This window comes from Rhinichthys klamathensis, unplaced genomic scaffold (genome assembly GCF_029890125.1).
Source record: "Rhinichthys klamathensis goyatoka isolate OS25496 unplaced genomic scaffold, OSU_Roscu_1.1 h1tg000121l_1, whole genome shotgun sequence".
NCBI lineage: Eukaryota > Metazoa > Chordata > Actinopteri > Cypriniformes > Leuciscidae > Rhinichthys > Rhinichthys klamathensis.
In genome coordinates, this window is record NW_026606658.1 from 5,225,921 (window position 1) to 5,245,173 (window position 19,253).

Sequence of the window (19,253 nt, forward strand, 5' to 3'; positions counted from 1 at the left end):
TAATATGTTATAAAGATAAATCAGCGTTTGCAGAATTTTTCATAGTGTACTTTTTTCAGCTGTCATATGAAAAAGCCCAGCACAATTCCCCGTAGGGGAGTTCACATGCTTTTGTAAATGCTCAGTCAAAACCATGGCCTATGCAGCATTATGAGGAAATGAGCACATGCATCAAGCATTCATACTGATCCTCATCAAACAAGAAGCAAAGGCTTTGTGCAATACTCTATAGACTCAGTCTACACAAACACAGGCCTGCAGTCCAACCTCAAGATATGTTTAGAGAGATAAAGGATGGATAACATCAGAAGTAAAGGGCATGGCAGAGGCCAGAGCGCAATGGGGTGATTTGTACCATCTCTCCACTTGAGGATTTTTCATCTTTTTCATCTTCGTCACATTCTTTGCGTATTTCTTTCACTAAGACTCTGATACAACTCGAGAAAATACATGTCTTAGAACATTCTATAACACTTGTACACAAATCTTCAATGACTCTGCGGTCCATTAACTTCTGTTACAATAGGATTCTGTCATATATAGTTTAATTACCCTTCATCATTCCATCCTTGTGGCCCCTTGTACATAACGTCAAAACTTATCATTATTAGATATTAATGCCATTATTTTATTTAGTTGCTCTCACAAATAGTGTCTGTGCAATTCTTTCTATTGGTTAAACATGTTCATTTGGTGTAAAATAAATGAGATGCAAACTGAAATAGAAACATATCAAAGTGTGTGCACAGTACATAAATATCTCAACATTCTGAAAAAAACTGAATAATGTAGACATCTATGATGCTAGACATCTAAGTTGCTGCAAACTCTATTTTAAAAATAATTGTGTACTTGTTTGGAGTGACTGAAATACTACAATTGTGAACATGCAAAAAAATACATCTCTGACTGACTTTTTTGTTGTTGTTATATAACTGATGTCGAACGGTTCATTTAGCAGAACAGAGCTTGCTCTTGCCCAGGGTGATAATTAGTGTCACAGTGGATTCTCAGTAAAGTATTGAGCCAGGCCTCCACACGTTTGGTTGCAGACCCATGCTCGATGTACTGAAGCGGGGTCTGGGTACCCGCAGGTTCTGGCTACTCCCGGACCCTGAGGATCGCACACCAGCAGACAGGGGACTCAGCTCAGGGGCGCTCTTAAACTGCTTGGCTGCCTGGAATTGGGTGTAGGCTTGCCCAGGAGTGGGTTGTGGGATGGGCACTGAATTGGGCACGGGGGCAGTGGATATTTTGGGGAGAGCAGGCAGGGCTGCTGTCGGAGCAGGAGGAGGTGGCGAGAATGGTGCCGCAGGTCGTGGAGCAATGGGAGGTGGGGAAGTGACATCACTGCGCCACATTGGCTCACCGAGAGTTGTGGCAGAGCGAGGGGCGATTACAGTAGGGGTCAGGGATGTTGGTGCAGACATGGGAGTAGGCGTGGAGAAACGTTTGATTTCATACACACGGCCTGCTTTAACAGGGACCTGCTTCGGTGGGTTAAGGAAATTACCTGTCATACCAACACCATTCTGCTGCTGCTGATAAGTGGCAGTGTTTTGAAGGACTCCACCTCCATAACTGAATAAAGAGGAGTTGAGCTGGTATGGCTGCCTGCTCACAAAGTCTAGAGCCTTTATACCCTGTTTGTGCTGGCCAGGCACTGTTTTAACCCCAACTTTAGTAGCATCATTAGCCTTTGTACCACGCTGGGCAACTGGAGGGCAAGAAGGTGACAGCAGTGGATTATAATTAATGGGTGGTGGGGCTCGGATGTTTGGAGAGTATTTCCAGTGACCTGGGAGGGAGGGTGAGGGTGACGGATCACGAGGCTGCGCTGGAGATTTGGGCTGTTTATCCACCACATATCGGTCCATGCGACTTTGTCTGCGTGCAAACAGCTCTGCACCTTTACCTTGCATCTGGGGCATCTCAGGAGCTGAATGAGCTGGTTTAGGAGCCACTGGTGGTGGCATCTTGTATCTCTGTGCCTGCATGAAATTACAAGCCTCTGCACCCAGGTTGAGGAAATCCTCCTCAGGGCCAGACTCAAACCCAGCCTCTACACCCGAACGGGACCTGTCATCCAAGTTCTGCACTAGAGACAGTAGTTCAGGGTTATAAGATGGAGCCTTCTTCTCCTCTTGAGCATTGAACATTGGTTTCTTGGTGCCACGACGACAAGCCTCCTGCAGGATGCCAGTGCGACCAACGGGGGCTGAGACCCGCTGCTCTCGAGAAGTCATCCCATCTGTGGAGTTGGAGAAGAGAGGATATTGCTGGGCAACTGGTGCATTTGGTGTTTCCGGTGTAGTGGATGCCACAGAGATGTATGGGTTAAAGGAGACTTTGTGGGCTGGGGAAGATTGCACATTTGGTGCTGCAGGAGCATAGGCATGGGCAGGGGCAGGGGCATTGGGAATACCTGGGACATTTGTGGATGGGGGAGAGAAAGGCTGTGCTGGCACATGAACCAGTGGAGGTGGCTGATATTGAGCAGAAACCTTGTGGTACGGAGGACTGAGATGCATTGCCTGTGTTTGGGGTGGAGAGTAAGGCTGAGATATACCAGAAGGTGATCTCAAAGATGTTACATGAGAAGATGTTGGAGAAAAAGGGGCAGAGGTGCTGGAATAAGTTGGGGAGTAGAGTGGAGCGTTTGCAGGGGGAGGAGAAAATGGATTTGAAATGATTGAGGATGGAGATAGCACAGAGGAAGGACCATTGTAGGTGGCCGGTCTGGCAGGGATATACAGTGATGTCGTAGAGATGGCTTTCTTCCCCTCCGAGCCAGCAGGAGACAAGGGAGTTGGCATAGTTGCCACAGACACAGCTTGAGCCAGTGATCCAGCCTTTTTGGCAGAGCAGGGTCTGAAGACTACTGGAGCAGTTGCTGCTCGATGGCTCACACAGCCAGGGGCAAATGGCCTGGCAGTTCTGTTGTGCACTGAGTTGGCAGCCGATGAGTCTGCTTGCTCTTGTAATACTCCTGCCATTGATGGCATGGGTGTCTGGACTGGCGATGACAACACAACACTTGTCCTGCTCACCACCAAAGGTTCCCCATTCACCATACTGGTACTATGAGAAAATAGGGGTGTGACAGGAGTAACTGGGGTATACGTTAGGGTTGAGTCTCCCTGATGCTGTGGCATGGAGAAGGCAGTGGGTGTACCCAGGTTTAACATATGTTTTTCTGCTCTTTTCCTCTGTTGTTCAAAAAGCTGGGCTCCTTTTCCTGAAGTGGCGTTTAGGCCTGGGCTTATCTCTGCTTCTCTGTCAGGCACAATACAGGCAGAAGTTCTCCTGTCTAGAACGTCCAGGTAACCGCTATCCCAGGTAGGGTCTGGTGCAGCAGAAAAACCATCCTCATCAATCTCAGATTCACTCCCAGGAAACAGGCTTTCGTCCTCAGTTTCTCCCTCTGTGTTACTGTTGCTTTCTCCGTCTACACTGCCAAAGCATGTGAGAGTGTACTTCTTGGCGCGCTGCCGTCGCTTTTTGAACATAAGCACACCTTTAGAGTGAGGGTTAGGAGCATCTGTCAAGAGTGACGCAATGGTGCGGCACTTGGATCGGGCCTCCTTCACCTGCTTATCTTGTGAACTCTCACCTCTGTGTAGCTCTAAGGAGAGAAAGATAGTGTGTATATCAATCAGCGAGAAATACTTTAAATTTCTTTACTTGAACCAACAGTATCATTTGTATATTTTGTTTTATTTGCATGGCTTCACATGCCTGTTAGCATGCCTTGTCTGGTCTATAGGGTATCTTATGACTTTTATATAACAGTACCTTTGGTGATTAATAGGCAACATCAAACATAAAGTCACATATAAAGTCATCAAACATAAAGTCACAACTTTCATAAATCAAACTGGCATTGTAATAAATTGGAACAGTTAAGTCAGAATAGCTCTGATATTATATACATTATAATGCACTGGGTTAGATGCTGAAATGTCTGGCACCCAAATTCTCATGGTAAATTACTGAGCTCATCCTTCTCTACAAATAGCCCATCAGATTCTAACAGCTTGAGCAAGTAACCCTTGGGGATCCAGGATCTATATTAAAAGACAGGGTAAAGGAATCTGATATGTCTATCGGACAGTCTTTTTGCTAATATATTCTCGTTCTAATATGGAAGGCCTCGAATCATCTTCAATGTTGGAATAATTATGTCATATTAAATTCAAAATATTCTCATTTATAAGGTCCAAATAAAGACATAAATGTGTTTTTAATTATATAGTAATTATCTGTACAATCTTTTGATTATCTAGACATTACAAATGTCAATACAATATACCTGCTAGTGTACAACTGTGCTTAATGAGAAATGGTTGACATATCTAAGCTTTTTTAAGCATTTCAGTTTTCAATAAATCAATACAAGTAAAACAAACTTAACAAAAACACAAAAGCCAAAACTGATCTCAGTAAATACAAGACACTGTAAATAATACCTTTCTATCACCTTGTCTGACCTTTCTCATTAGTGATAATTGTATCCCCAATTTTGGATCGTTTAAACAGAAACCAAGCACCATCTCTCTAAAGCTCTACAGAAGCCCTGAGGTTTTACCTGTATAGATGTGTCCTTTGTGTTCAACCTCTCCAGGCAATGTGAAGCTCCTCATGTTGTTCGGTGTAAAAACTATGTTCTTAAGCCAGCCTTACTGGCAGGACACACACAAACACACCAGTGGAGCACAGCCAGCAATGGGAGCTCTGCCCACATTGGTGCAAAATCAACCAGTCCGTAGCCTGAGGTCAGGCCTTTTAAAGACCTTTTGTCTAACTGCAAGACCCTGTCAAAGGCCCAGAGAAACCCCATTATGTCATTCAAGCTATTTTGGTCAGTGAACAGAGCTAACGGACATTTCCCACCTGTTTGGGCACACTTCGGTCTCTTTCTGGATAGGCCCGGTTAAGCTGAGCGTCATATGGGGTCATGATGACATCTCCAACCATACCACAATGACTTAACCCAACTAAATCAATGACTCTAAACCTACTTTGACTCTGAAACAAGTACCGCCGATCAGATGTGTTTGAGACTCTTGAGGCAACATTTGACTTATTGTAAAAGGTAAAGATAAAAAGGTCAACCTATTGAATCACCATTGAACAGTTTTGAACAATCAATTTTAGATTTTATCAATTATGAGCCAGTAACTACAGTTATGTCACTTACAGTACAAATTAATTCCTCCACAAATGCTATTTAATCTTTGTTCACTATCTATTCTGAGAGACAGATATATTTCTCTGATTGGCACATCCACAATATTTTATACCACTCTCTTTTGACCTCCCACCATGCTGTCACAATAACAGGTGTGCACGCTTCATCTTCTCTTCTTACCAAGGCTGTCTAAATGCCCTGGCTTATTCTGTATTCACCACTAACAGTGACAGAGAAGAGCAGCTGTCATGGACCCTTATCCTCAGTCACTGCACTAATGTCTCAGAGACATACACACAAGAGAATTCACAAACAAGAATTCTAGTTTGGAATTCTCAATAGAGATACAGAATTAAACACCAAAACATGTTTATTTAGGCTACACAATCCTAAAAATGTCCCATCAGACTTGGAAAGCAAAGTGACCTTCAGACTGTCGGCGGGGTGCCATTAGCTGAGGAGAAACCCTTCCCAAAGGTTTTAGAGCGGGGAATTAGCACCCATCAGCTACAGACACAAGATATATTGTTTGACTCCAATGAAGTTTCCAATATGTGTTTATCTTACTATAAGAAGAATTGTGAAAAACAGACTCCTAATCCTCATCACATCATTAACCACATCATTGACACCTGTCTATGCATCTCATATTTAAGGTCAGATTTTTAACCTTTGAGAGGGATGAGCTTTCAAATCATTGAATAGTGACTCAAGTTATATGATACTTAGTAAAAATCAGCACTTGGCTTCAGTAGAAAAGAAATACATATCACAAAATCAAAAAAAAAAAACAAAAAAAAAAAAACAGCTACTGAACCAGTCCAGTAGATCTCAGCCAGGAGCCAGAGCCCAATATATAGGCGCCTTGACAAACTTGCAGAGACTCCCCAAAAGGTCATAAAATTATTTAAATTGAGTTATATTAACAATATTATAATTAAATATAATAGAAAGTATTCAGTATCAAATATTGTCTTGGACATAGGGTTGCCATGGAGTCAAAAGGGTTGAGAACCATGATTTAACCCTTGATGATTAATCAGCTTTAACTTTTATCAATCAATGTAAATCTAGATTTGGCCCAAACCATACTAATTTATATGCTGTAAAATATTGTTTGATACCCATTCATTTAGACAAAGTCATTAATACTTTAAGAATATTGTTAAAAAGGAAAACTAAAATAAACTAAAGATGTAGAATATTTTGTTTACAAACTTAAAATCATTTTATTAGCAGAGACTGAACCATTTAAATGGAGAGAATGAAATATCACTGACACTGGACAACAACTGGACATGCCTTTCCCAGCATGCAATAGAGGCTTGTATTATAGGCCTGAGTCATGGGACAAATATAGACTCAAGCCCTCTTCCCCTGCCCTGTTAAACCCTCAGCAGAGGGACATGAGGAACCCCCATCACTGACATTTGAATATGAGCTCAATTACTTATCCCACATCACAAGGCCTATATGATTATTTCCCACTGAGCCATATCGTGTTATTAGGTTGTATGACAATCAATGAAGTAAATGTGTATCCTTAACTAAAAGTTGTCATAACCACTGAAACAATTTCAAAAACCCTAAGAACACAAAACGCACTTAATTTTAAGACAAACAAAACTGAAAGTAATGATAACGTAGTACAGTAAGTGAGTTTAACCGCTTTCACTGATTCAGCGAGTTCATTCAGTGAATTATTCTTCAGACTGATTTATTTTGATCGATTCATTAACATAACTGCCTCATAAGAGTCATTTGTGTCATTGTGAATCGAATTATGGGTCGTGCTCAGTTCAACTTACCCAGATAGCATGGTGACATTGATACAATGTTGAGTTTTGATCTAAACCATCATTTTGGTTGAGATTTACATTTCAATGTTTAAAGTGTGCTGGATCAGCATTGACATTTTGATGAAAGCCAACAACACACATAAGTGGAGACAGTGACATTGAACTAACAGTGATTTGTAGTTGATGAGCACAAGATCATTTAGGCGTATCTCTGCAGAACACTAGTGGGTGTTTCTCGATCAGTGGGGCGTTTTCAAACCACAATGGGCATTTTCAACCGCTTTACCCGATTTGCTTTAATCCACTGTGGGCTTGGTTTAAGGGTGGGCCTTCATGATTTTAGCAAGTCTGTTGAAAAATGGTTGAAAAACATTTACCTGTATTGTAGTTTGAAATTGGCCACTGATTGGTAAACGCCCATTTTGTCTTTGCATGTGCACTTTTCAGTAGTCTAATGCTTCCTCATTAGAGAGAAAACAGGTGCATCCTATACAGAAGTCTTGTTTGTTGAATCACCTGACATACTTACACGACTAGCAGAGTTTCAAACAATGGTGCATCTACCTTATTTCTCTGTTCCTTTGTTTTGCATGCTTATTTGCATTTGATTTGTGTTGTTACTCACTGTAATTAGATTACAAAGTTATTAAAATGTTTGAATAAAGCATCTATTTTTCTACATTCTTAAAAAATGCATCTTGCTTTAGTAAAGTTTATTAGGAATTTCCTGAATAAAGTTATGTCATTTAACAGATTTCTTAAGGTGCAAGAGACATGAACATGAGCAAGAATGTTAACATAGCCCATGTCTTGTCTCGGTCAGTGCTTGCATGCAGAACACATTGCTCCTTTAGTAGGAGTGAAGGCAGATGAAGATGGACAATTAAAAAAGCACCCTCCTGATAATCCTGACATTGATCATACATTGAGTTGTTGTCGACAGCATAATCACCTGACCTGGGACTTGATGATATCCTGTATCTTATCACTGCTTAATCAGGTAATCATTCATATTCCTGAATCTGTATTAAATTTGAGAAATAACTGATTTCCATTCAGTTTAGCTTGTTTCCACTGAAACACACACACACAAAAAAAGATCTAGTGTTTATTAAGAAACTGACTGACATGGCTATTTTGTGATATTTAAAGAGATTAGGGTCTACATAAGGTGAATATGCAGCTTTAAAGGGATAGTTCAGCCTGAAATTAAAATTATGTCATCATTTATTTACCCTCAAGTTGTTCCAAACCTGTATGAATGTCTTTCTTCTGCTGCACACAAAAGAAGATGGAGTGAAGGATGTTGGCAACCAGACAGTTGATGGTAGCCATTGACTTCCATGGTAATTGTTTCCTTCTATGGAAATCAATGGCCACCATCAACTTTCTGGTTACCGACATTCTTTAAAATTTCTTATTTTGTGTTCAACTTTGGAGTTTGGAACAACTTGAGGGTGAGTAAATGATTACAGAATTTCTCTTTAAAGAAATTTTCATTGAAAAAAACTAAGATATTTTTTATTCTACAAGATAAAAGTGTTATTTGAATGCTGTAGTTTCACAGAAAATGAACTGAGATGTAGTTAATGGCTATAGCTCAGAAGTGTTTGTTCCTCTTCATGAAGAGTTTAGCTCCAGCACCTGGAAGTGTTCATTGATCTGATGACCTTGATTAACTGCCTCAGGTGTGTTTAATTAGGGCTGGAGATAAAATCCGACACCCCTGCTAGTGTTTTCTTTTGATATTAAAGCATAGAAATAAATAAACAGAATTTTATGATACTATAATCGTAGTTAGAATATTTTGTTTTCAGTGACTTTAAAAAAAAAAAAGTGAATCATATTGTGTTTAGTATATTAACATTATTGAATGTGACTATGTATTACAACTGAATTGATTCGTTCTTGAGTAACATCATGCTTTCTTTTTCAGATTTCAGAGAACCCAAAGGAAAAGAGGCAGAATCTGATGATGCAAGACAGATTTTTAAAAACCTGAACCGCTGGACCTGTAGTTATGATGACATCAGACTTCTGAAGCCAATTTTATTTTTAAAGGTTGAAATGCTTTTGTCCTATTTCTCCCCCTTTCTTTTAAAAAAAAGTGATATTTTAATATATTTGTTGTCATTGATTGATTGAATAAAATAAATTGACTCAACTGCTGGAAAGGTGTCATTTATATTTTAAAAGGTTTTCGACAAATTTTGAAATGGTCAGGAATTTGTTGACGCACCATCGAAGTGTGATTGAAATATTAATGTTGTTTCAACATTAATTGGTACATCAGATGGCAACATTGTTTGACATTCCTTTTCAGTCTTTCAACAAAATGTATTTGGAATCAACATCACATTGTAACATTGATCAAACCATATTACCAAAGATTATTTTTTGTTAATTTCAGTGTTAATTCAACAGCAGTGATTTAGATTCAACATCATAGTAACGTTGATTCAACAATATTACCATTGATTAGTTTTGTTAATTTCAATATTGATTCCGCATCAGTGATGTAGAATCAATCATAGTGTAACGTTGATTCAACAATATTACCATTGGTTATTTTTGTTAATTTCAATATTGATTCAGCATCAGTGATATAGAATCAATCATAGTGCAACGTTGATTCAGCAATATTACCATTGGTTATTTTTGTTAATTTCAGAGCTGATTCAACAGCAGTGATGTAGATTCAACATCATAGTGTAACGTTGATTCAACAATATTACCATTGAGTATTTTTGTTAATTTCAATATTGATTCAACAGCAGTGATGTATAATCAATCATAGTGTAACGTTGATTCAATAGCATTACCATTGATTTTTTGTTCAACATAGTTTCAACATTAACTGAGGGTGCAAAAGTGATGTTGATAAAATATCACTTTGTAATGTTGAATCAATACTATTACCATTGATTTTTGGTTGAATTCCCAACATTATTTCAACATTAACTGAGGGTGCAAAAGTGATGTTGATAAAATATCACTTTGTAATGTTGAATCAATACTATTACCGTTGATTTTTGGTTGAATTCCCAACATTATTTCAACATTAACTGAGGGTGCAAAAGTGATGTTGATAAAATATCACTTTGTAATGTTGAATCAATACTATTACCATTGATTTTTGGTTGAATTCCCAACATTATTTCAACATTAACTGAGGGTGCAAGAGTGATATTAAAGCAACATTACTTTGTAACGTTAATTCAATGCAATTAGCGTTGACGCATCAACACTGAGTCAACATTGTTTCAATGATTACATGCTATCTGGGTAGACTGCAAACTCACATTCTCAACTCGGGTTTGGAAAACTTGCAAAGTATGGCAAATCCAGAGATTATTTCATCCTCAAATATGCTCTCTCTATCAACTTTTTTACTTAAAAACTTATCCCATTCTCCCGAAAATGAATTGTATCATCATCACACACACAATATCTTGCAATATGCAGTAAAAATGTGATAAACTGAATTCTGGCTTAATTTTATGAAATATCATTGCATCACACCAGGTCCAGATTCACACTCCTTCTTGACATGGAAGATTGATTTATCTCTAGTGAATTTTCCAGAGGTTAAATTTAACACAGTACACAAATAATTCTGAGCTCATCCTCCATATATATTCACTCAAAAATAATTTGTTGTACTGACTGCTCAATTTACATACAGTAATTGAAATTAGTTAATGCAACAGAATAAAAAAAAGTCAAATTGTGTTAGGACAACATGAATAATTTTTTTGTTGTCAAAGAAAATATTACTTTAAAGGGGTCATCGGATAAAAAATTCACTATGGTGTTTGCATATAAATGTGTCTTTGCAGTGTGTGAACACAACCACCATACAATGAAAAAAATCCATTCACTCCTTTTTTTAATCCTCAAAAAGTCTAAACACTCTCAATAATCAGGCGTTTGGATTTTCTGAGCACTATGATGTCATGCTCATGCTCCGCCCACGACCACTGACGGACTGTCCCGAATTAGCATATTTCTGCCCTCAGCCATTTGACACCCCCCATGGAAGAGAGGGGTGGGGTGAGCAGTAGCTCATTATCATTTAAAGAGACATGCACCGAAACAGGTCACTGTGTACAAAGCTGTTTTTTAGGGGGTAAAAGGGTGTTGTTTTACACAACCATTGAGGAATTTTAACCAAAGTATATTACAAACTTTACATGAACACCCTCAAGAATCATACCAACTTGTGGAAAATGGACATCCGATGACCCCTTTAAGCATGCTAATGTGTACTATGATGCTAGTTTGCCGTTAATCTGACATTGAATTATGCATTTTATTTTATTTATTCAATTCCATTTTGTTTCAACTACACAAAGTGTTCGTTAAAGAAATTCCTCAAGTGACTTAAGTTCAGTCAAAGAGTTATTTTTTGAAGATATTCAAGCATAAACTATTGTTCAAAAGTTTGAAAAAAATGGGTTCACGAAAGAAATTAATACTTGTATTCAGCAAAGATGCCTTTAATTGATCAAAAGTGATCGTAAAGGCTTTTATTATGAAAAACAAGTTTCTTCTGAACGTTCTATTCATCTAGCAATGCTGGAAAAAAATGTATTAGTTTCCACAAAAATATCAAGCAACACGGATATCATTGATACATTGAAAAAGTAACATTGATAATGAGAAATGATTTCTAAAGGATCATGTGACAATGAAGACTAATGGCTGCTGAAAATTCAGCTTTGCCATGACAGGAATGAATTAAATTAAAATATATAACTAAAAAAATATAAAACAGTTATTTTAAAATGTAATACAATTTCACAATTACTGTTTTATTGTATTTGTGATTAAATAAATGCAGCCCTGGTGAGCATAATTCAAAAACACTTTATAAATCTTACTGACCCCAAACTTTTGAACAGTAGTGTGTGTGTGTGTGTGTGTGTGTGTGTGTGTGTGTGTGTGTGTGTGTGTGTGTGTGTGTGTGTGTGTGTGTGTGTGTGTGTGTGTGTGTGTGTGTGTGTGTGTGTGTGTGTGCGTGTGTGCTATTTAAAAAAGATGACTGGTACTCACTAGCTTGCTTGGCCTTGTCCATGTACGTGACACTGAGTTCTTCATCCACTGGGTTGTCCACAGGACCGACCATGGGTACCATCTGTCTGTGAGATGCAAGCATGAGAGCCTCTTTTGCCCTCTCTGGAGAAACAAGTGGAGGTGGGACAGTGGGAGGCTCCTGGAAGCCACTGTCCACTTCAGCAGCTCCTGATGGACTTTGGTCTGAATTCTCAGAGGAATTTTCCGCCTGGTGTGACCATTCAGCCTGCGAGGACTGGTAGACCACCTCTCTGCGTGCCACCCCAGGCATTACGTGCTGTTGCTGAGTCCCCGTTCCCTCTAGATCAGATACAGGCCAGCTCTGTGTTTGAGGGTACATGCAGATGTCCTGGGCGCTCTCATAGCCACTCATTTCCGAAGTCTCCTCCTCTTGGGGTGAGGCTTGGCTGGGGCTCTTGGCAGGAGAGCTACTGGGGCTTCGTCGTTTCTGTCTACGCTGCCTCTCTTGTGCCGCCACATCTGCGTCGCTGTCTGTCTCGCCGTAGTAAGCTTCACTGTCTGGAGGGGATGCAAGCCACTCTAGGCCGCCGGTGGGGGACATGAGCGATGCTCGGTTGACACCGGGCGGTTTAGAGGTAAGTGGAGGGGACAGTGCTCTAAAGGCTGCCCGGTACTCCTTATCAATGCGGGGAGAGGGGGCCCGACCCAGAAGCACCACTGACTGATACGCAGCTGGGGCCCTGAATGGAAAGCAAAGTGATCATTTTGAATATAAATTCAATACCATGACTCTCATTCCCTCATGATAATCATATCTTACCCCGATCTTTTGATTCGCAGATGGAGGGTTCCTCTGCCACTATCAATCAGATTCATAGCCTCAGCATGAGATAGTGTTCCACAGGACACATCATTGATTGACACCAGCTCATCAGTCTCTCTGAGCCCAGCCCTGCAGGCCTTACTGCGCTTCCTCACCTTTAACAGCAGGGGGAGACAGAGTCAGCACAAACATTCTGTTCGATGAGTTTCAGGAAGATAAATAAGTATGTAGAGGGAGACCGCACTGGGTATGGTTGTAACACTTTTTGCTTCAGCATCTATAACTCACTGAATTTTTTAGCTTAAGTGCTCAAACTTTTATAAAAAGTACCCACATTTGTTTACTAGAAAACTAAAGGCACTCAAACCTCTGCGAAAATATCACAGCTCTTATAAGTTGATGTCAAATACATGGTGTGCCTTTGTTACAATCTACCCCACTACTGGGGTAGGATGTAACTGTAACACACGCTGGGGTAAGTTGTAACAATAAGACTAAAGAAGCAAAACCAGCGGACACACCATGCTTCAAACCCAGGTTTATTGAAACAATCCAAAAGAACAATCTTTCTGTGACTGACCACAGCTCAAATCCACTTACTGTTTGACTGTGTGTGAGCATGAGTGTAAATTTTTCTACTGGAACAAACTTTCTTAATGTTATTTATACTTAATGAACACTCTACTCCAGTGTGGCTGTGTAAAGAACATGAAGGTCTAAAAAACACTCAATGTGTGTTTGAGCTTGTGTCCCAGTGGATGAATCCTCTCAGATCACAATGGTGACCAATTATTGTGGTTGACCCTGGAGTGCAGGCTTGGTGGGCCCAATCTGGGCTGCCCATGCAGAGACTGCATATGGCACATTTTACTCAAACTTCCTTTGGCTTTGAGTTGCTAAATGGATCTATACAGACAACACCACAAAAGCTTTCATTGTCTGAGGTCAGTTCCCTTTTTTTAAACACAGGCAAGCACACCTGTATCTGTCTTTCGTTTCCACTGTCTAGTTATTCTGTAAAATTATTCAAAATAAACTGTACTTAGTTGTATGTAAGGGGATTGCTGTAACACTTTTTATTAAAGATGTGTTAACTTACAACCCACCCCAACCCTGTCAGTCATTGTTTAGCTAGCCATATTAGCATAATGGTGAAATTAGCAGGTCAAAAATACATCACATTTTGCCTGAGAAACTACAATTTAATCAAATATAAGTAAAATGATTTTATCTGCAAAAGTTTAAGTTCTAAACAAAATATAGTTTTGGTACCCCTATAAAGCACATAAACATAGCCATTGTTTCCTTTAATTGTAAATCCTGCATATCAAAGTTCAATAGTGCACCGATTTTCAATATAACTATTAAAATTGTGAATCTTTTGTGTGGATAGACAATCGATTTGAAATTAATCGAGTTTCATTTTATTCTTTGTGCATAATTAAGCGCTAAATCACAACACCACACAAACAGTCAGGCAAAACATAGCATGTTTGGTATCGTTGGACTCGGCAAGGATTCAGGAACCTAAGGAGATGACTCGCGTGAAAGAGTTATAAGCATTTGAAAAATTAATAAATTGTTACGTGTGCAAATTAATGGTGACAAGGAGACTTAAAATCGTTCTGAAAATGTTTCGTTCCGACTGAAGTTTTCTGATGATCGCGAACACTTCATGCCTGTTTGCGCTTCAGGCTGGCACAGTGCAGTGACTATTAACCTAGTGCAAATGACACCCACGTCCATGAATACATTATTTTATTTTTTTTCATTAATGACTCATCATTTTTGAACAAATCTTTCGAGTCCGTGAATGTGAATCGTTGACTTCAGAGCACTGACTCGTTATTTCCATTTACTGAACATTAAATCCTGATAAAGCTTTTGACAAAATGGAGGAAATTGAATAATATGCCTATCGTTCGGAACGCTATGATTGTTTTGGATGCTTTTTTTAAAAAGCAACTCACTCACAACTTACTCATGTAACCCGCAAAATGTATCACTGAATGAATCTTTTTGATAATATGTTTCTGTTCAAGTTACTTTTGTTTTTCTTCTTTTGCATAAAATACTGCACAGCCTAGCTATTTAAATAATTCTACAAAAAATATAAGCTACCGAAATGTTGTTTATCCAATCGTGTATTAAGAATTGTTCAGAATTTAGCAAAAAATAATGTTATAATCAACATGGAAACCAGTTAACTAAATTAAATAATTTCACTTTCAAACTAAAGATTATAGGCTTCATCCAGTGAGTTTTGTATTGGCAGATTCGGGGGATGAAGCTACAGGACAGTATGTCTAAAGAGTTGCTTATATGGCTGTTTGCCCATTTTCAAATACCCTCTCCTTGAGTGTAGGGCCTTCCTGAGGTCATCTGTCAAATATAAGAGCGCTTTTCTAACACTCACTTGATCAACACGTACCAAGCTAAAGGCCGGCCACATTCCTGTCTTTGTCTCTTGCTTCTAAAGGCACTTTACAACTGTTTTGATGAGTTGAGGGGATATGTTTTCACCAACCTAAAGCAAATATGTATTTTCCCTTACAAAGGCCTAAAGGGCTTAACAGCTCTGAGCAGCTCAGACTATTAGTCTTATATAATGTCTAATTTTAAAAACAGCTTTTTGTATCTGTAAGTTGTGGACAAAAATAAATGCATGATGAGACCATTAAAAACTACAAACACAATGTTAATTTAGCTTTTCTGTGAAAACTGGTAACACAAACTTGTAAATGGAAGACAATAGATGAAACCCAGGCCCGTTCACCTTCTTTTTATTGCCGATCAAATGGTCTGCGAATGCAGGTTGGGGGAACAACATGTGCAGCTGGTGCCAGGGCAGCTGTTGACTTGGCAGACCTAAACCAGGGCATGTCATGAATTCACCATGTGTTCCCCACATAGCCTAAATAAAGTGCTCAACTATTGTAAAGAGTAAGTTGTCACTCAGCCTCAGTAGATTCAGCTTAAAACTCAATGAGTGCATGTTTATGAGAAGTGGACTTAGTACTAATATAAACTAATATAATAGTAAAAGAAGTGGATGTGTACCATAACGGATTGCAAAGCATTGGAAGAATGAATGCATTTACATTATGAGTTACTATGAGGACACTCTGTACGTCTTCAGTCATTTTCAAAACATTGCCAGAGGATTTTGCTAGCCGAGCAAGTGTCACTGAGGTCGTTCTAGATGCCAGGATTAAAAGAAGCAATCAGAGATCCGGGTGGATCAGAATAGCTCAATTAAAAGTAGAGATGGTCATGGAAAAAAGGCCACACCGCAAATGGAAACAAGATGAAAGTTTGCAGAAGTGACCTTGAAATTAATGACGAGGGGAAACTCCCTGGTGCTGGACGGACATTTATTTCCAAGCAAAAATATATTTCTCTAAATAAAAAAGTCAGGGCCATCGCTCTGTGACGGATATCTTTTCTCTTGGAACATGGAAAGAGTAGACTAGACAGTCTCTGCCATCACTCACCAATCCAAAATAGCCCTTAGATCAGGGAAAATGCATTGCACACAGTTGTCACTTAACAAATAGGGCATACTGTGCTTATAAGTAGACACTGTGGCTGTAATTCTACTCACTCCTGAAATAACATCCTCATTTATACAGAACTGTGTGAGAATGCTTCTTTGAAAGATCTGGATTCCAAAGGAAGCCAAACAAAAGCTGTCAATTAGATAAGAGTGAAGAGATGCACTGTGAAGCCTAGCAGGTTTATCTATGGACCAGGAATGCTTACAGCACACAGCCAAATAGCTCATGAACAGCATTTATCAACAGATAAAATAAGTGCTCTCTAGCATGTACTCTCTAGTAGTTGCACTATGATGTGACAGTGTTATCTTATTTATGTTTGCCCATATGTCGGTGCTATATCTATCTTAATTAAGTTTTTAAAATAAATATGCAATGAGTATTTCATTTAAAGGGCCCCAAAAAGATTGTTGTTCATACATGATATGACATTCCTCACACATGCGAATGGGCCGCATGACCCACATGAGTTTTCATCAGAAAATGTCCTCAATAATACTTTACTCTTGTAGGCTTATCAAGTGTTATAGATATTCCTCAGTGACATGTGGAACAAACATATCTGCACAGTTAAAAAAAAATCTGACCAGGGCTAAATGTCATAGACATTGATCAATTAAATATTAAATTAAATATACAGGCCTATTATATATCTATATATATATATATAATTAAATATATGATCTTTCAATGTGACAATTTTACTTTTAATTATGTGCAGTATTTTTTTTAACAGGTTAATAGACCCTTCATTTAAATGAGACACACGATTCAGCTAAACCAGGTATAGCCTATCGAACTGTCCCCTTACCTTTGCCACTTGGAGGGGATTCTGGTGCTCAGCTCCTCCTTGTAATCGGAAACCCCACGGTGCACCTCCTGAGAGGGTCACCACTACCTCCTCTGCAACCATTTTTCTTATGTTGTTCCTGTGTCTCTTTTAATATTTCTTGGTTTCTATCAAGTCTCATCCCATCCCTGGATGTTCAGTCCTCCTCTGTGGCCCAGACTGCCAGCCGAGCTTCTGTCAGTCCTGAGAGGCGAGCGCAGATACACATGGCCATGAGCATGTGAAGTGTTGGGAGAGCAAAAGGGGGCGTGAGGAAGCAAGAACAGCTCTATCTCTCTTTATTGGAATGTTGGGTCAGCGGGTGGGGGTGCGTGGTCTATCCAGGACCTCCTTCCTTCATCCTGCTGGCCACACTTGTCCTGTCAATCTACAGCCACATCCAAAGGATGCTGATAGACCCTCTAAAAATAAATCCCCCAGCAGTCCCACTGAGCTTTATCTGTGAATGCCCTGAAAATGTGAAGGGAGCTGTTAGAGGAGTTATTTTTGGGTGTCAGAGGCCACAAGACTATATTGCAAATTAAAATAAAGCTTAATGATACTCATTTGGCATTATAAATAAATGTTTAGCAAGCAAGATATTTCTGGGGAATTCATCAGCTAAATAATTATAGGGACTTGTTCATTTGATCTAGATATAAAGTTGCTTGACCAAAGATGTTTACATAAAAAGGATTTAGATTCTCAGTGTTATTTGGTCATTTAATATTTGGCATTTATTGAATAGATTTGTTTTTTATACATGTTGTTTTTATTTTATCTGTTGCTATAGCAAATAAGATGGAATATGAAACGTTTAGGAGGAATGCATGCTTTCCTCCTTTGTTCTGTTTTGGGTTTGTAAAATATACTCATCATTACTTTATATTCAGGAATTTAAGTAATTTTATCCTGTGTTGTTGTGGGATCAAGATGCACCAGAGTATTGATTCTCAGATTGTAAAAGAAAACTCAAGGAATATGTTTGATCAAAAGGAATGATTGTCTTTGAAAGCTTGATTAACTGACATGTTACCTTACGCCACTCATGTTTGGTGCTCTGAAAGTTGATTGGTAGACAGGTTCTTATAATTCCAGCCACAGATTTATAAAAAGGTAAATAAAGTCTAGGCCTATAGCCTGTTCCTCTCCGCTTAAGGTGCACAAAGGTGTATCATATTCCTGAAGATGATCTTTAGCTATAACATTCGCCATTAAAAAGTTTCAGATTTAACTTAGAATTGAAGTCAAATGTTTGGTTGGTATTTTTGCATGGCATTTCTGGTTGGATGTGTTGTAGCTATGTCTTATCCTCAGAAAAAGACAAACAAGGAAAGCGCAAGCAACATTGTAATAAAATCAAAGATGTAGAATAGTCAGATTCAGGCACATTGTATGCTCTAAACAAATTATTACAACTGAGAAGTGTGTGTTTGGCAACAGTATATTGTAACAGTCTTAGCAGGGTACAAAGAGTTACAATGTGACAAAATAAAGACACTGATCTGGTGATGGATGATTTTATATTTTGGTCAAGTCAAGTGAGGAAAATAACTTATTTGTGTATGTTGGCAAATGTCTCCTCTTTTGTGCATTCATTGTTGAATTTGTAGAAAAATTGAAAAGGATATAAATGAAACATGGGGGGGGGGGGGGGGGGGGGGGCATGTGACAGCACTTGTAAATGATGGTTTTCCTAAATTGACAGTAATGTCAGGTCAAACTGTTTGTTTTTGCTAGGTTGTAATATTAAAAACAGATTAAGAGAGAATTAGGTCCAAATGATAAAACTATTAAAACTAAACATATTCACAGTTCAGCCACTAGAGGGAGAACAGTACCAGCATCATCATCTGGGTAAATTATAGAGGAGATTCAAATGGGCGGCCCGGGTAACTGTTGAAAACCATTAAGTATTATTTATTGCATATGAAGCTACAGGAGTTGTAAGATTTAAATAGTACATATAACGCTGAAATCCGTGGTGACATTTGAGGTGTCAAGGACGTGACGTTAT

At 38.9% G+C, this 19,253-nt stretch overlaps 1 protein-coding gene across 1 annotated transcript; it reads right to left on the reverse strand.

The window, feature by feature from the left end:
* Nucleotides 1-930: 930 nt before the first annotated feature.
* Nucleotides 931-17,695, reverse strand: synpo2lb (synaptopodin 2-like b). Its single transcript, XM_056255634.1, has 4 exons — nucleotides 17,219-17,695; nucleotides 12,848-13,005; nucleotides 12,046-12,767; nucleotides 931-3,625 (listed from the first exon to the last, which is right to left on the reverse strand). The coding sequence occupies exons 1-4, from the start codon at nucleotides 17,318-17,320 to the stop codon at nucleotides 1,011-1,013; spliced, it is 3,597 nt and encodes a 1,198-aa protein (XP_056111609.1). The 5' UTR covers nucleotides 17,321-17,695; the 3' UTR covers nucleotides 931-1,010.
* Nucleotides 17,696-19,253: the final 1,558 nt, after the last annotated feature.